Source organism: Sus scrofa, chromosome 9 (assembly GCF_000003025.6).
Source record: "Sus scrofa isolate TJ Tabasco breed Duroc chromosome 9, Sscrofa11.1, whole genome shotgun sequence".
In the NCBI taxonomy this organism is placed as follows: domain Eukaryota; kingdom Metazoa; phylum Chordata; class Mammalia; order Artiodactyla; family Suidae; genus Sus; species Sus scrofa.
The window spans coordinates 116,197,248-116,215,561 of NC_010451.4; the positions used below are offsets into that span (position 1 = coordinate 116,197,248).

Below are 18,314 nucleotides of genomic sequence, written 5' to 3' on the forward strand. Positions count from 1 at the left end.
TCGTTAACCACTGCGCCACGACGGGAACTCCTAATTTTCTATTTTTGAACATGTCAAGGTATCACCTAGTCAAGAAGGTCTTGGCTTTGTGAACAAGAGTATCAATGTTTTGTTCCACAGAGGCCTGGGGAGAGAGGAGTAGCAGGGAAGGACATGAAGGTTGTGGCATACCAAAGAGAGAATGAGAAAGCCCAGTTCAGTGTCTGCAGGTGGAACTGAGGTGTTTAGGTGTGTCCTGCCCAGCAAAATAATTTCTAATGACTGTATAATATGCCATTGTTTAAAATTTAACCTTTACTGGAGTTTCCATTGTGGCTCAATGGTAATGAACCCAACTAGTATCCATGAGGACGCTGGTTTGATCCCTGGCCTTGCTCAGTGGGTTAAGGATCCAGTGTTGCTGTGAGCTGTGGTGTAGGTCATAGACTCGGCTTGGATCTGGCATTGCTGTGGCTGTGGTGCTCCGATTTGACCCCTAGCCTGGGAACTTCCATATGCCACAGGTGTGGCCCTAAAAAGACACAGAAAAAAAAATTTAACCATTACTTCACATTAGCTTAGGTCAAAATCTTTAATTATGATAACAAAAGGTAAAACACTTACTATATACCAGGATCTGTGCTAAGTGCTTTATAGGCATTAGCTTATATAATTCTTGTTAGCTCTGCCAAGAATATGCCCAACCTACAAATGAAATAATTGCTATTTACAAGGGTTAAGAACTTTCCCCCAATTATAAAGCTAGTTGAGATTCCAACCCTTGTTTGCCTGTCTCACAGGTCTTGGCGACAGCTATCAAGAAAGTATACATGTCTTTCCAGGTTAAAACTTAGTGTCCAATTGTTTTTCTTGGGACAGAGCTGATGATACGTTTGTTTTTTCTCCTCTGGGTTGTCTCTATCAAGTTTTCTCAGGAGTCCCTCAAAATCCAGGGCCTAGAAGCAAATTCTGGGACTGACACATTTTCCTCTGGTTTCCCATATTTTATTAAAAAGCATTTGTTTCTGATACATATTCCAAATGAAGTTTTCAGTTTGGTCTTTTGGAGTCTTTAATACCAGCCCAGTCTTTGGTTCTCATAGCACACAGCTCCCCTTAACTTTCATTGTGTAGATTTTGGTGACTTTGAATCTCTTTCCTCTTGGCTTGTCTTAGTTTGATGAGGAAAGGGAAAAAAAGCTTGTACACTGGGCAAACTAATCAGGGTCTCTCTCTGCACACACACACACTCATTAGTATCCTGTAAAATTGTGTGTGTGTGTGTGTGTTTTTTTTTTTTTTTTTCCCCTAAGGGCCGCACGGGCAGCATATGGAGGTTCCCAGGCTAGGGGTCGAATTGGAGAGGTAGCCGCCAGCCTACGCCAGAGCCACAGCAACTCGGGTTCTGAGCCTCGTCTGCAATCTGCACCACAGCTCACGGCAATGGTGGATCCTTAACCCACTGAGTGAGGCCAGGTATTGAACCTGCAGATTCATGGTTCCTAGTCAGATTTGTTAACCACTGCGCCACAATGGGAACTCCTAAAATTGTGTATTTTAATATCAAATTCTTCATGGTAACTTCTAATCATTTCTGCAACTGAATGTCAATCAGGTAAAAATTAACATGATTTTTCTCTATTCTGAGTGGAAACAAAGTTGGAAGGAGTTCAGAGGGCCTCTGTGCTTTGCTATGTTAGAGATAGATTTGAGGAGCCATGGAGAGGAAAGAATGTAGCATTCAATCACCCTCTCTTTTTAAAATACTTTCTTCAAGGTCAGTAATAAAAAAATTTCTTTCTCTAGCCTTGCCTCTAGTCTCAGTAGTAACTTCTGTGAGCAGGTAACTGAGCTGGTCCTCGCCATTGCCTCATCTCCCAGGGTCTTCTTTTCTTTGGATCCAAGAGTGAGACCTTGGCAGAGAACAAACAGTAGAGCTGAGCTTCTGTTGTGGTTACTGAGTAACTCAAAGCTTAACTCTTCCACAGAAATTTGGCAAAACATCTACCACACACACACACAAAAACAGAGCTGTCTCCAACTCTCCCTGATTTCTGGTTTACTATGTGGTTATGACATTGTAATTAAGGTGAAATAAAGCTTATCAAAATGAATCCTACATTATCATTTGGCAGCTTTTAGGTGAGATTCTCAAAACATCACACTGGAATTTGTTCAGATTCTCACAAATGTTAGAAAGTTCAGTTTTGGTTTCAGGGAAACCAAATCAAAAAAACAAATATTTATTGAACATGTCCAGTGGACATGCCTCTGGGTCTTGAATGTACCAGGTACTCAATAAATATTTGTGTTTGAAGAAACCCAGGTTCAGAGTAGTTTCACTGACTTATTAACAGGAAAATACTTTAAATTCCTCCCAAATGGAAAGTTAAGGTTATCAAGTAAAGTAAAAATTCTTACTTTTCCTGGGGAACTGACACCTTGTATGAACAGAAACACCCAACAAAGGTATTCTTGGGAGGCTGAGCAAGAGAGTTGCATGGAGTCAAAGTTCATTGCTTTACATTAGTTCAGGGAGTTGAAGAGACTGGGAAGACAGCAGAGGTAGAGGTAGTTAGTGGGAGAAAGTTCCCTGGAGAGACAGGGCATGGGTTGGACAGACTAAGAAGCTACAGGAACTCATGGTAAAGTTAAGGCCAAGGGTATGTGTTTTGTTAAGTGCAAGTCAATTACACGACTGGTGTCTCTCACCCACCTCTGTCGAGGGCTGCCCTAGTAAATTTGACCAAGTCCATTTAGGGACTGAAGTGGAATTGAGGGTCTAGGAATGAATAAAACTGGGCAGCTTTTATCCCATCAGGACATAGTTGGTTTCAGGCCCTTCCCAAATGGCCAGTGCTTAAAACCAACAGATACTGCTTGGGCGCAAGCTGTTCTAACTTTGAACAGAATCAGGTCTCAGGAATCACATCTTTGTGTGGCTACAAAGGTTTAGCTAACCAGGGAATGGTGTGCTAGAGATAAAACCCTCAAACTGCTCACAGAGAAATGACCCAGCCCACTCTGGAGAGGCAGCTTGAGTCATGCCCAAAGTCGAGGAGTTCATCAATCTGCCTAGCTTGTTGTCAGGATAACAAAATGCCCAGTTTGATGATGACAGGGGCAAGTGTAGGGACTGAGGAAAATAGGAGGGCATGTTTAAGATCATTAGTAACCTGAATATTTTTGGACTTGGGAGGATAAGAAGGTGATGATAAACTAAGACGACTGTAGGTTTTCATTGAAACTGAATTTCTTAAGGGCTTTGATACTGCCAAAGTAGTTTTTCACCTTCAACTTGGTAATACTGGCAGATCTTGTGCTTGGTCAAGGGAATTATGGGAAGCAGCTGACTTTGGTAGCATCCGTTTGATGGCAACTATTTGGGTGTTTAGAAATGCCAGTCATGGAGTTCCCGCCGTGGCGCAGTGGTTAACGAATCCGACTAGGAACCATGAGGTTGCGGGTTCGGTTCCTGCCCTTGCTCAGTGGGTTAACGATCCGGCGTTGCCGTGAGCTGTGGTGTAGGTTGCAGACGCGGCTCGGATCCCGCGTTGCTGTGGCTCTGGTGTAGGCCGGTGGCTACAGCTCCGATTCGACCCCTAGCCTGGGAACCTCCATATGCCGCAGAAGCGGCCCAAGAAATAGCAAATAGACAAAAAAAAAAAAAAAGAAATGCCAGTCATGCTCACGCTTGTCGCAAGCTATGGCCTAAGCACTGTCCCAGAAATTCCTCTCCTTCTCTTCAGTCCCATGGTTCTGGTGAAGGCACTCATCATTTCTCTAAGTCTACTGCAACAGATTTGTAACCGAGCTCTGCCTTAAGCCCTATTCCACTTCAAATCACAATTTACTACATCACTCTCAGGCTTAAAATCTTTACCGGCTTTTAATTGTTAAGGAAAAAAATTATGATTCGAAAGATTCATAAAGCTTTTTTCTTTTTCTTTTTGCCTTTTCTAGGGCTGCTCCCGCGGCATGTGGAGGTTCCCAGGCTAGACGGTCTAATCGGAGCTGTAGATGCCGGCCTAAACGCTAGAGCCACAGCAACATGGGATCCGAGCCACATCTGCAACCTACACCACAGCTCAAGGCAACGCCGGATCCTTAACCCACTGAGCAAGGCTAGGGATTGAACCTGCAACCTCATGGTTCCTAGTCGGATTCATTAACCACTGCGCCACGATGGGACCTCCTCATAAAGCTTTTCAAGACCTGGCTTCAACCAAACTTTCCTAGTTCTTCCCAACTCCTTGGAGTTCTATTGCAGGCCATATTTTTTCAAAGTGTGAATGTGTCTCAGGCTTAAGAGTCTACACTCCCCACCTTGTTCATCATATAAACCCTTCCATGATCAACTCTTCAAATATAAAAACTTGCCTTAATCACCTTGCTTCTCTAGCCTTACACATTTTCCTTTAAGCAGTTTCCTAGTAGGGCAATTATGTTTTATATGCCATTCATTTCACTAAAATTAATGTCTGACAGGCAGAAGCCGGATCCTTCTGCTTCTAAAATTGCCTATCACTTAGAAAGAACTCTACTACTCCAAGGTGTGTTCTTCAGACAAACAGCACTGGCATCAACTGAGCCTGTCAGATAATCTCACACCCGACTCCAGAGCTGCTGAGACAGTAATTGTACTTTAACGAGAGCCCCAAATAAACTATATGTATATTATGTTTAAGAAGCACCGACACAGAAACTATCCAATAAATGTGATTAGAGAAGCACAAATCTGATCCTTTCATTCTCTGCATACAATCCTTCCTTGGACTCCTTTTTCTTTCAGAATAAGATCCAAACACAACCTCACCACAGCCTACAGGGCTCTGTGACCTGCTCATTTAAGGCCATTGCCTCAATCCCTCTATTCTAGCCTCAATAACCTCTTCCAGTTTCCGTAACACAGTCTTTTTCTTTTTGTTTTTGTTTTTTTTTTTTTTTTGTCTTTTTGCCTTTTCTGGGGCCACTCCTGCAGCATATGGAGGTTCCCAGGATAGGGGTTGAAATCGGAGCTGTAGCCACTGGCCTACGCCAGAGCCACAGCAACACAGGATCCGAGCCGCATCTACAACCTACACCACAGCTCATAGCAACGCCAGATCCTTAACCCACTGAGCGAGGTCAGGGATCAAACCCAAAACTTCATGGTTCCTAGTCGATTTGTTAGCCACTGAGCCACGATGGGAACTCCGGACAGTCTTTCTTTTGTAGAGTTTATACACCTTGTTTTCTCTGACTAGGAGTCTCCTGTCTCACCGCCACCCTCCTCTGCTCCCCGGAACCCTAAGCCTTACCTTCAATGCCTTATCTTCAGGAAAGCCTTTGCTGCGCAACCAGACAAGGCTGAGACTTCCTTCTGTACAGTCTCACAGCTTCTTGTTCTTTCTTGAGGGTAACTGAGATTGAATAAGCGTTTGGTAATTCTGTCTAGTGTTTTAGAGATAATTGTTACTTATCCTTAAGCCTTATTTATATATGTCAAGTTCCTTAATGGGAGTCTAAGCTCTTTGAGGGTAGAGTCTCTCCCCCTCTGTCCTCTACTTATGCCCTATGTTGAGTGCTCTATGGAGAGTGTTCATTAAGTTACATGCACTAACACTATAGTATATATGTTCAGTGAGTAGTTCAAAGTTCACTTTTGATGTGCTAGGTGTTACAAACAAGAGTGGCAGCCATTATTAAATGAGCCACCACATTGGAAAGCAGAAGGATTAACTGATCATTGCACATTAGCTGGCTACTGGGACCGAAGTGCTAATGCACACAAAAACAAACTCATCATAATCAAGCAGTCTCAGTATAAGAGGTTGGAAAGTACCCTACTGTTTGTAAGCAGGGTAGGCCTAGGTAAGTGGTAAAGACAGCGGGTCTAGTTTTGGAATTCCCAATCTAGATTTTATGACATTCAAGAATGGTTGCATTACTTACCATCCTTCATACCCTCTTAACTTTTTTTTATTGTGGTCCCTTTTTTAGATATGGTACCAATGGACTTCTAATTGTTAACTAACGGTAAGAATAATGTTTACTCACTCATAAATTTTTTTGTATTATTTTTCTTTGAAAAATATTTACTTATTTTAAAGGAAACTCCAGCCATTGTCAGTTATACATCTTTAAGAAATACAGACATTTTCTTACATAACAATACTGCTTTTATCACACTGAACAAGAATATCATTCTTTGGTTTTATCTAATGCTCAATACATAATCAAATTCACCTATGTAAAAATAGTTTTTTTCTTTTTTAGCTGCCCTATGGCAATGCTGGATCCTTAACCCACTGTGCCAGGCCAGGGATCAAACCTGTGTCCCGGCACTTCCAAGATGTCACTGATCCCGTTGTACCACAGAACTATAAAAATGTTTTTGAATGTTTGATTTGTTGGAATTAGGATCCAAAGTTCACACATTACATTTGATTTTGTTATCTCTAAAGTTCCTTTTAATCTAGAGCAGTCCCTCCCTTCCCCTCCTTTTTTCTTCTCCCTGCCACTGAGTTGACTAAAGTATATTTTACAGTGGTCTCTAAGAGAAAATCCTCTAAATGCCAGCAATGACTAATTGGTGGGGATTTCAGAACAAATAGGACAATAAGAATAGAGACAAAAAATATTTGCCTCAGGAAGGTACCCAGCAAAGCCATGGTGCTTAAACATAAAAAGGCCCTGAAATTAAGAGAAGCCATAAAAATTAGTACCTTGGATGTTAACCACAGTTGAGTTTTCACTGAACATTGGCTCTAGGATCTCAGGATCATTACCTTTAATTATAAAGTACAATCACTGTATAACAAATGGAGGACTCTTTTTGTAGTGTTGGACTAATTCCTGTGATATCTATAAAATTGGCTACTACAAGAATATTTGTGTACATTATCTACTTCTGTTTTTCACCTAAAAAACAAACAAAAAACACAACTCCATAAAAAAGGTATGAGAAACAATCCCAAGGTTAGAATAAGATGGCACAGACTCATTTACAAAAAAAGACTACACGTTTCTCATTAATTTATCATTTAATATAAATGCTGACAGAAAGTAAAGACCTTATAGACACTTTTATATATTTACAAACCAAAAGGCGAATCATCTCCTTCTACTTATTAAAATAATCCTTTTATCTGCAACTCATGGGAGCCTTAAACACTAATTTGGAGCAACATGAGGCTGAGTCAGTTTCCAAGCTAATAAACACCATTTTAACAAAATGTGGCATCTTAGATACAACCAACTTGCACACAGATAATAATACAAAACTGAAAAAGATGGCCCTCATCCTCTCAAAGCCCTGTAAGAATTAGAATATGTACTTACTCAGAGTTTTGCTGTCCTAAATATCTTCCTATTATTTTTTTTTCCACCTCACTTTTTTGAAGGCTGTTTAAAAATTGGAAATATAAATAGATTTTTAAAAAGAGAAGAAAATGGTCTATTTCAAACATGGTTCTTTTTTCCTATTTCAAAATAACTTTCAGGAGATAGTCTTCAAAGAAGATTTCAGAGTTTGCTAGGTGCTAGGGAATTATTCGCAGCTTGTGAAATTCCAACTCATTATGGTCACTTTTTAAAGAAAAGTTGCAAACACTTGGAAAAAGTACAATTTCACAAACTTTAGCAATACAAAAATCAGCTGACCCTTTAAGGCTCCATATTTTAACTTCTGAACCGGTGGGTGGAGGCAGGCAATAAAGAACAAGGACCAAAGGAATGTGAGAAAACTTAAAAAAAAAAAAAAAAAAAATGGTGTTTTGTCTAGCACTAGTTTATAAGAACTTTAAGTGATTTTATGAAGTCATTTATAATCTGACTCAAATCTCATGGGCTCCTTTATTAACCTAGATTATTTCTGTCTTGTTAAATATACCTCTGCAGGGCACAATCACATACAATCAATACGATTGGTAAATTACACAAGCTCTAACCCAAGCAAATATGCATCAATGTTAAAAAGTTATTTTAAAAAAACAAAAACAAAATAAAACAAAATAAAATCCACCCAAAAAGGTGATAATGACTGCAGAATGTCTCGGGGAGACTGGTATGAGCCTAAAGACCAGATTGACCATAGTCAGGGAAAAAGGGTAAGAGGGTAAGGTTAACAAGAAGAGACCACACACAAGATGAGGAATCTCACAACTGGAAAATGTTTAAGTGGGTGAAAGGTTTTGTTCATTATTTTAATTCACTTTTTCCACTTCTATTGTTCCAAAAAGTCATAGATTGATCATAAAGATAATGAAACCTATGGATCAATAAATAAAAAATTTTTAAAAAAGAACTCCTTTTCCCCCCCAAGTTCTTCTCGTTCCCAAAAAGTGAGAAGGGAAAGAATAAAGAGGGAATAAAGAAAATTTAGGCAACAATCCACCTGGAAAAATAGCTCTCAGGACAGTGTCTTAGTTAACAGAGGATGCAAAAGCTTAACATGCTTTGAAATCAGAGGAATATTTTACAGGGTGGTTCAGATATTATTGTGAGAATGGCAGCCAATCACTGAAGAAAGATTACACTAATAAATGGTGATTTTAAAAAATTAAGTGAAAAAATTTTAAAAAGGCTACCAATTATCCACCCAATAGTTTGTTTCCATTCTTTTCTTGACCCTTTCATATAGCAGCTGGGGTTGGGGTAGGGGGCCACCTGACAGTTTCCAGTTATAAGATGACTCTGAGTATACAACCTGGAATGGATGCCAAAGACTTGTGAGCTCTGTCTACTTAAGAGTTTAAATTAAAAACACAACAAAATAAACACAAAAAGACCCAACTAGAAATAATGAAACCTCAAATATAAGAATATGTCACCTTATCTTGTATATAATGTATATTAGGATAAACTCCACAGGATTTTATTTTTCTAAATATACATTTTTGGACACAGTATTGTCTGGAGAGTTATTTGAAGTTCTCTCTCTTGGGTTATCGTGTCTTATTTTCTTGTGAAAATAAACGTTATTATTCTAGGGATGTTCTGCTCCAGAATAAAGTTTAGGAGAAATTCAGTGTTTGGCTGAAAATTCAGAGGCTCTGAAAACAAGGATTCCAGTGGTGAGGTAAGTCCCTTTATCACAACAGGATTTCAAAGGGCTCTTTACCCACTTTGTTCAGTGCAGTATTGAAAACCCACTCATTGGGAACATATTTCTTATTAAAAGGTGTTATTTCTTCTTGGTGGTGGCAGTTTCCTTTTCTTCATTAACCTTATAACTAGTACTATATCAACTAGAATCTAATCTATGTGAAAACATCTTTAGCAGTCAAAGAAAAACTTAAGAGCCAAATCTAAAGTTGGTGTTTACCATAACTAATAGCACCTTTTGACAAAAAGAGCTTTCTTTTTCAAGCGGCTCATAAAAGTTGAAATAAGAATTTTTAAAAATATTAACTGCAACCCACCTACAACTCTGAGTAATTTCAGCAGGAAAATTTTCATAAAGCTGAGCTGAAGCAACAAATAAATATAAAAATCATAGTTGTTCAAGGCAGAAAGGTATGCATGTGGACCAGCAAAATGGACAGTCATGTAAAATGATGACAGTAGTAGACTGCTTGCTTGTTCAATTGCTAATGCTGAATGTGAAATCTGCCTTAGTTTAGGAGCTCTAATTTTTATCTAAAAGGATAGGCAGCTTTTTCAGGGAAGAGATCTCCTTGCAAACAGTATAACCATGTATCACCAATAAAAAATAAACACAACTGGACTCTTTTAGGGTACAAATCTAAGTAAACCCTACAGTTAATTTCCAGGCAGGTTATTACGTTCCCCGAAAAAGTAACTAGGCCCTTCCTTTTAATGAAATACAAAAATTACAAATACTTTTTACAGATAGATTTTATAGACGAAACCTTTACTCAGTTCTTTAAAATAAACAAAAAGAAAGCAGAAAAAAGATGATTAGATCTCCATCTATTGCCATCTGTATATAAGTAATAGCAACCAAGTACTCTTTAGTGGAAGAATCTACTTTTCTCTGAATCTGAATATAACCTAACATATACTAACTATAAATAATTATTTCTCACCAGTCATATGCTCATGAATCCTTTTACTCAGTCCCATGACTTGACCAGAGAGATAGGAGATTGTCCTTTAAGCACAAGTAAAGTAACAAAAACACAAGATGCTATCATGACAAAATAATCTTAGTAAAAGGAAGGACTGCTTACACACAATATTGTAAAAGATGACATTCACTGGTTTGGAGAAACTGATGAATTTTCATTACTTTTACATTTTATAAGGCCAGCTAACTTTGACAGTTAACTTGAGATACATCTACTTACACAGTACAATCAACTCAAATACTAAAAGGTTTCACAATCAAAATGGCTGCTATTTCTTCCCAAACCAAAACAGAGTAAAGCACAAGTCTTTGGCTCTCCTTTAAAGAAAACGCAGGTTTCCATTCCTAACCAGACCTTTGTTTGCCTACCAGTAGGGCAAATACCACATTTGTGCATCACTGAGTAATAACACCATTAGAAAAGGCAACTTCACAGAAGTTATTGGCTAAGCGAATTCATTTGAATGCTCTGTTTTGAGGCAGCAAACTGTCACTGTTGCAGATTGGGGAGGGCAGTGGGTAAATCAAGGGGAATTTGCAAGATAGAGACGGGCCTGAAAAACAAACTTTGAACTCCAGTCTTGAAGACCTATGAAAAGTCTGATGGAGTTACATATTCAGGGTAGCAACTGAGAGTCATATCACTTTTATGTCTTTTAAGCAGAAAACCAAAAAAACCAAAAAACCCAAAACAAAACAAAAAACCATGAGCAAGACTAGGAGGAAGGAAGGGAAATAAGATGGGAGAAGGGAATCAACCACATTTAATGCTGTACCAAATAAAATTTATACATTCTGAGTAGTTTGAATATTTTGTAGCTGGCATTAGAAAGTGTCTTATTATTTGAATAATAATAGTTCTAGTTACTAGAAACATAACTAACTTCTCTTTTGATTAGAAAAGTAATAAGGAATGGCTCTTTGGTCACTTCAGCCTCTGTAAATTACTAAAGACATGGCAGGTATTAAACTTAGGACAGTCTCTACAAGTAAGGCAAAAGAACTACATGTAGGTCAGTAAATTGAATCTAGATATCTAATTCTCAGTTCCACCCTTTTCCAGAGATCCCTTGAAGCAAGAAACAGACAAAGTTCTTTCATACTCCTAGGTGTAATAAAATTCTGGTTTTGTTATCCAAGTAAGACTGAACACAATGTTTATTACTTCTACCTTAGCCTTCTCAGAACTATTCATGTTCATCTGAGATGTCTGAGTCACGCTTTTGAATTCAGTGAAAAGTAAACAGTCAATCCTCAGAAGAAATTAATATTTGAAAAAATAGCATAAAAACTGTTATTTCCTATTTGGTTTCATCTTTTAACTGTCTCTAAAGGAATAAATTTAAAAAGCCAGAAAAATCACAGATTTTAAACAAAAAGCAGTTAAAGACTCAATCAGTTTTGTTCAAATAGGCCATTTACCCTCATAGGCACATCATACCAAAAGGTCTACCACAGAGAAAAGGGAAAAAAAAAAACAAAACAAACAAAAATAATCTCCCCAACCAAAATTTAAATGTTTTATTGAATTCCTAAAACTGTGAGCATTAGAAAAGTTGTACGAATTCCCATGAGGTAAGGCAGAATAACCAATTTAAAATAGGTAACTTACAGGCACAACGGGGCCGTATACCCTTCTTCTGCCTTTCTACCCACCCAGATTTCCTCTAGAGTGTGGGGCCTTAGAGAGGTATAGCTAAAATTAAGGCTACAATTTAAGAGATTGCCCCCCCCCCCCACGCCGGCCCAATCCCCAGTCCATGAAAACAACTTAAAAAGAGAAAGAGACTATTTAAAGTCAATTCAAAACAGTAGCTTCTCTGGTTTTATTCAGACTAGGGATACTATGTAAGTTAACTCCTGTTCCTGCCCAGCTTACAAAATCAAAATGGTGAAAGCAAAAATGAGTGTATTCGACAGAAATAAGCAAGAATAACAATTTAATGAGTTATTAGGAGTTTCATTAGATACTCAAAATGGAATTTTACTTTTATTCCAAACATCAACAAAATCAATACCTATAAATTCCTTTGCAATACCAGATCATTTTGAGTTCAAAGTTGAACCAAAATTCTTCTAAAATCTAGGAATTAGCTAAAGGAGAAATAAGATCTGCCCAAATCTGCCTACAGAAGGTTAGAGGCCAAGAATGTTGCCTTTTACGGTTATAAAGAGAAATGGAAAACCTTGGGACTCTGTCAGACATAAAAAAGTTTCTCTCCTTCTCCCCCCAAAAACAATAAGCACTTAAAGATTAAATGTAAGGGGGTTATATTAAGCACACACACAAAGAAAACAAACAAAAAAGGCAAACAAGCAAGTGTATTTAAAAAAAAATGAAAATATGGATATCAACTGATAAAATGCCTCATCTTCATTCAGTGCTTCTACCTCCCAATCAGTCATTTTATTGCAACAGCTGCGCTCGCGAAAAAATCCATAAAACATACCCAATATATATACAGATATAGCTATGTATATCTGTATATATATAATATATATAAATTTTTATTTAAATAAAAAAGAAAGCTCGAATCCCAAGCCAATATGTGTATATCAAATCCTTGACCAGCCAGGTCTGTAGGGCATAATCAAATTCAATGTGAAATAGTATATAAACACGGTGCCTTGACTGGGCAAATTAAATAATTGCTACTCAAAAGAGTGTTCTGTTTGGACTCTCCTACTGGTAGGCAATGGCAGGACTGTATTACACCCCCCACCCTTTGTTTCATTTAACAGTATGATGGACACAAAGCTTAGACTGAGGTTGTTATTTATGACCTCAGCAGGAGTTAAGGGTTAAGAAAATAAGAAACAAGAAAAATACAAACTTCTTGCTTTTACCCAACCAAAGCAATGCAGTAACTTATTACATAACCAGTGCTTTCTGTTTTAGCAGTATAATCCAGAGGGAAGTTTTTAAAAAATTAGGGAAACATAGGGATAGGAAGGGTGACTGTATCAAATATTCCCCACTAAACACGTTTTATATGGTCTTAGTTCAGTATAGACATGTGGCATTAGAATATGTGCAGCAGAACGTCTTCCTTATTATTTTCAACATTTTCATGAAGAATTTTTCAATACTGTAAAGCCAAGATTACAAAAACTCACTTCTAGGTAGTTACTACCTACTTGTGCTAGTGATTCTAAACAGCAACAACTGATCAATTAGTAAACTATCTTTAAGATCCAGGCAGTTTGTATTTGCCAAATCTTTCTGAAAGCCAAGGGCTCCAGTATATAGGAATTTTATACTTTTGGTTTTTGAGAGTAAAACAAAAGCATCCATTGAAATAATGTGGCTCTGCTCATTTTAAGTAACATAGTCAACTGTCTTGGTTTTTTGAACATTGTATGATTTCAGTAAAAGTTCATTTTGGAAAAGCACAGCTCTCAATATACAACCATCAGCTAAATACAGGTAATAAACCAAGCAGATATTTTCGGTGCTAATAAATTACAGTTCATCCTCAAAACAATCTTCATTTAAATCTAATTAAGCAATCTAAAAACTGGCTCAGATTTCTGACTGCATTAAGAGAAAGGGTCTGTACTGTAATACAGAAATGAAGTTTTCAAAAAGAAATAAAGCCCTCCTGAACAAAAGAAAAAGTTTTAATGCCATGTGAAAAACCTACCTACACATGAAGCTACTGACCCAGAAAAGGAAAGCAAAGTATGGCTTCCAAATAACAGCTCTTCTGAAATGTTGGTTTGCTGCACATTTTCTAATAATTAGTCTATTACTGTCTGTTTCTCAAGCACCATAGAATTCTCAGAAAAGGCCGGTGCTTTTTGTCTACTGTAATTTACGGAGTTATAAGAGTTGGAAAGGATTCGAGGTAAGGAATTACACTGGGTATGTAATAATACCAAAATACAAGAAAAACCTACTTCATTAAGATCATACAATTAATCAAACAGAGTGTATATATAATATCTTTTTTTTAAAGCCCTGGATCCAAGGCGTCCAAAGTTATTAAAATAAAGTTCATTCACAGAACAAAAACAAATTTAATCTGAATTGCTTGCAGATACTGCTAATTTTCTTTTTCTTAAATTAAAAAATGCATTAATGTGAACTATGTGCAGGGTTTGTTTTTAGTAGTGGTGTTTGTGCACATTGCCTCCGGTGCTTTTCCTGGATTTCTCTGACCATCCTCAGAGAAAAGGTTTAGAAATTATCCGTTTTCCTACCCCTATGCCCCACAAATTGGTTAGGAGCAGAAGATAAAAGTAGGACTCCTCATATTTTAGGGAGCAGAACTGGGTGTAACTCCTGATCTCTGGGAGTCATTATTGTCCCCTCCTCCCTCGGGGTCCTCTGACAGGTTCAGAGAGCTGGTCTTGTTTGATAGGAGGCTGATATTCTCTTGTGTCAAGGCTGATCCATTCGGCACATCACTGTTAACATTAAAAAAAAAAAAAAATTTAGAATTTTTAAAAAAAAGATAAAAATGATTATTTAGTAGTGTAAAATAGGGACTTTTTTTTTTTTTTTTTTTTGGTCTTTTTAGGGCTGCACCCCTGCCACATGGAGGTTCCCAGGCTAAGGGTCCAATCAGAGCTGTAGCTGCTGTCCTATGCCAGAGCCACAGCAACACGGGATCCGAGCCGCACCTGTGAACCTATGCCACAGCTCATGGCAACGCCGGATCTTTAACCCACTGAGCGAGGCCAGGGATGAGTCCTCATGGTTGCTAGTCAGGTTCGCTAACTGCTGAGCCATGACAAGAACTTCAGGGCCTTTCTTTTAACAATATGAAAAATACATGAATGTCTTTAAAACTTTAAAGTACAGCTCCATATTCATGCTTTGGCATAGCGGTTGGCAAACTAAGGCAAGCTAGCTGCTTTTGTTAAACAGTTTTACTAGAACACAGCCCACTCATTTGTTTACACATTGTCTCTGGCTGCTTTCACATTACAATAGCGGAATGAGAGTTGACAGACATGGTAAGACTCATAATTTTAAATATTTACTATCTGGCCTTTAAGGAAAAGTGCTGACCCCTGCTTCGGCGAGTTTCCTAGTGTAAAAAATTATTTTGAACCCAGAATAATGCATGGATTTAAATAGCCAGGAGTTCTTATTGTGGCTTGGAGGTAAGGAATCTGACTAGTATCCATGAAGATGTGGGTTTGATCCCTGGCCTCACTCAGTAGGTGAAGGGTCCAGCATTGCCACAAGCTGAGGTGTAGGGTGTAGATGCAGCTTGGATCTGGCATTTCTGTGGCTGTGGCCAAGGCTGGCAGCTGCAGCAATTTGACCCCTAGCCTGGGAACTTCCATGTTGAGGGTGTAGCCCTAAAAAGCAAAAACAAACAAAAACAAGGGGAAGGCAATGGAAGCAGAAAATCTCCTTTGTTTCATTTGTTAGGTATTAACAGATAATTCAACCTTGGGTTTGATCTAATATAGGTTTTATTAACTCCTAAATTTATGCAAAAACTCTTTTCTCAATATATACAGAATAATATTTCAGAAATCAAATTATATTTCTGAGGATAATGCTGTCATGACTATATAAGATTATGCAAATGTCCCTTTCTTTACCTGAATGTCAATGTAAGGTCCTCAGCTGGAACTTTATTTTGTGGTTCTGGTTGTCCATTTTCTGCTTGCTTACTTGTATTCAATTTGCTTTTCATGTCCAGAGAACACTGGTTCTCCTTTGAAAGAAAATGAAATAAATTCAATTATATTCTATTTAATGGTGCTAATGGAAAAGAGACTGGATATAGATAATACAAAACACTGAAGAGAAATCATATTTAGTTCTATAAAATGACCAAAGAAGTAGGCAGACTAAAAGAGATACACATCCAAAAACATAATGGAGTAGAGTCCACTTGCTCACTACCCAAGCTGGACAACCAGGAAGAGAAATTTCACAAAAAAACCTGCTAACTCAGAAAAAAGTCAAAATGTAGGAAGCACCAGCATTCCCGTGGTAGCACAGCGGAAACAAATCCAACTAGAAACCATGAGGTTGTAGGTTCAATCCCTGGCCTCCCTCAGTGGGTTAAGGATCTGGTGTTGCCATGAGCTGTGGTATACGTCACAGATGCAGCTCAGATCTTGTGTTGCTGTGGTTGTGGCTCAGATTGGACCCCTAGCCCGGGAACCTCCATATGCCACAGGTAAGGCCCTAAAAACCGGAAAAAAAAAAAAAAATTAATAAGCACCTATAACATACTTACTGCAAACAAAAAACCGAAATATCTCATCTGTTCATGTAATTTTAAAATTTTATTTATATTTTTTATATTTCCCCAATACATTATTATTTTTTTCAACATCTGTTTACTTAAAAAGAATGTGAAAACTACGCAAGAGAAAAATCAATTACCATGCAATCTCCAAAGATTCAAAATTTACTGAAATGAATGTTCTTGCACTATGAAACAAACCCTAAGCATATCTATTGATACACTTCCACAGGAAAGAATATGTAGATGGTATCTCACTCTTGACCAAAAATAGGTTATCAATAACTTAAGATCTGTGAAACCTAAAATGTTATTCATGATGGTTTTGCAAAAAACACTAAACCAGCCGCTTCCTTAATCAGTATTTTTAAGAGAAATTCAGTAACTTCCAGATAACTATCTTGTTTTCCCTACAAGTTTTTTGTAATGTAGAAAACTAAGACAAAGAACACACTCAAATCAAAAGGGAATGAGGAGAGAAATACAAAATAGGGAGGCAGCCCATCTTCATGCCACTTATTCTAAGTATTAACCACCCACTGCAGTGCCTTGGGGTGATGATTCTACAGCTCTAGATCATTCCAGAACTCTAGAACCATGAGTTCTATGACACAACTACACAGAGGCTTTCCTTTTACTTTCCCTCTTTTTTCCCACCTTAACACTTACCATACTCAGTTCTCGGGTTCTCTTCCCGATTTCCCTTTCCACCTGGTGCAATTCCAAGCTCAACTGCTCACTTGAGATCATTCCAGGCCATTTTGGAGGTGGTGGTGGGGGCTGTGACTGGCTTGCCAGGGTGTTCGCCTCCCTCTGCAACACCAGCCTGTTACTAACAGCCTAGTGCATAAAGCCAAGCACATATACAGCTCAACATATTTCACACCATACACAAAATGACCAGGCCCAATTCCAGACCTTAGTGTTAAAGTAGCTTATTACTCAGACATTTCCAATAAAAATAAGGCACTGTTTCTTTGAGTACCATTTGAATAAAAAAAAAAAAAAATACAGGGGATTTATATTTAGGGAACAACAATTTAATATTTGGTATAAGTTGCTCTTTTTAGGAGTTCCCGTCGTGGCGCAGTGGTTAACGAATATGACTAGGAACCATGAGGTTGAGGGTTCAGTTCCTGCCCTTGCTCAGTGGGTTAAGGATCCGGCATTGTCGTGAGCTGTGGTGTAGGTTGCAGACGCAGCTCGGATCCCGTGTTGCTGTGGCTCTGGTGTAGGCCGGTAGCTACAGCTCCGATTGGACCCCTAGCCTGGGAACCTCCATATGCCCTGGGAGCGGCCCATGAAATAGCAAAAAGACAAAAAAAAAAAAGTTGCTCTTTTTATTTTCTTATTTGAAAGAGAAGTCAACTATAAACGTGCTTTTTTCCCCATCCTTTTTTATTTTTATTTTTTTAAATTTTTGGGCTGTGCCTTAAGCATGCAAAAGTTCTCGGGCCGACAAGTGAACCAGCGCCACAGCAATGATGATGCGAGACCCTTAACCTGGTAGGCCCCAGGGAATGCCCTCCCCTCTTCCCCCAACTTTATGGCCATAGCCATGGCATATGGAAGTTCCCAGGCTAGGGGCTGATCGGAGCAGCACCCAGCCCACGCCACAGCCATATCAAGGCCAGATCTGAGCCACATCTGTGACCTGGTTTGGGGCAACGCTGGATTCTTAACCCACTGAGGAAGACCAATGACCGAACCTGCATCCTCATGGATACTAGTTGGGTTCTTAACCTGCTGAGCCACAATGGGAACTCTGAAACTCCCCTTTTTTAAACTGAATTTTCTCTGGAGTAAATTTTATAGTTTATTTTAGTCAAACTGCAGTAATGCCAAGGACTTTTAACTACAGTGAGTTAAACATGTGCCATGGTTCCAAATAATGCTAATATTCTTTCGGAATAGAAAATGGGTCTAGAAATCTCAACTTAAAAAAAAGCCATGAGCAGTGGAAACAAATCCGAATAGGAACCATGAGATTGAGGTTTCGATCTTTGGCCTTGCTCGGTGGTTTAAGGGTCTGGCGTTGCTGTGAG

At 38.5% G+C, this 18,314-nt stretch overlaps 1 protein-coding gene and 1 long non-coding RNA gene across 4 annotated transcripts in view; one reads left to right on the plus strand and one right to left on the minus strand.

Moving 5' to 3' along the window:
- Positions 1-7,729, plus strand: part of LOC110255512 — a 17,858-nt gene extending 10,129 nt beyond the window's left edge. Inside the window, exon 2 of the long non-coding RNA XR_002335928.1 lies at positions 5,962-7,729. This is a non-coding gene — a long non-coding RNA (uncharacterized LOC110255512). The remainder of the gene's footprint in view (positions 1-5,961) is intronic.
- The window catches only part of RC3H1 (ring finger and CCCH-type domains 1), an 87,649-nt gene continuing 76,894 nt past the window's right edge, over positions 7,560-18,314 (minus strand). For 2 of the 3 annotated variants that reach the window (XM_003357546.5, XM_013989616.2), the window contains exons 18-20: positions 16,939-17,109; positions 15,614-15,729; positions 7,560-14,461 (exon numbers count right to left, since the gene is read on the minus strand). In XM_003357546.5, coding sequence (XP_003357594.3) covers positions 14,311-14,461; positions 15,614-15,729; positions 16,939-17,109 — 438 coding nt within the window. In that variant the 3' untranslated portion in view covers positions 7,560-14,310. The remainder of the gene's footprint in view (positions 14,462-15,613; positions 15,730-16,938; positions 17,110-18,314) is intronic. The other variant, XM_005656721.3, reaches the window with a different exon arrangement.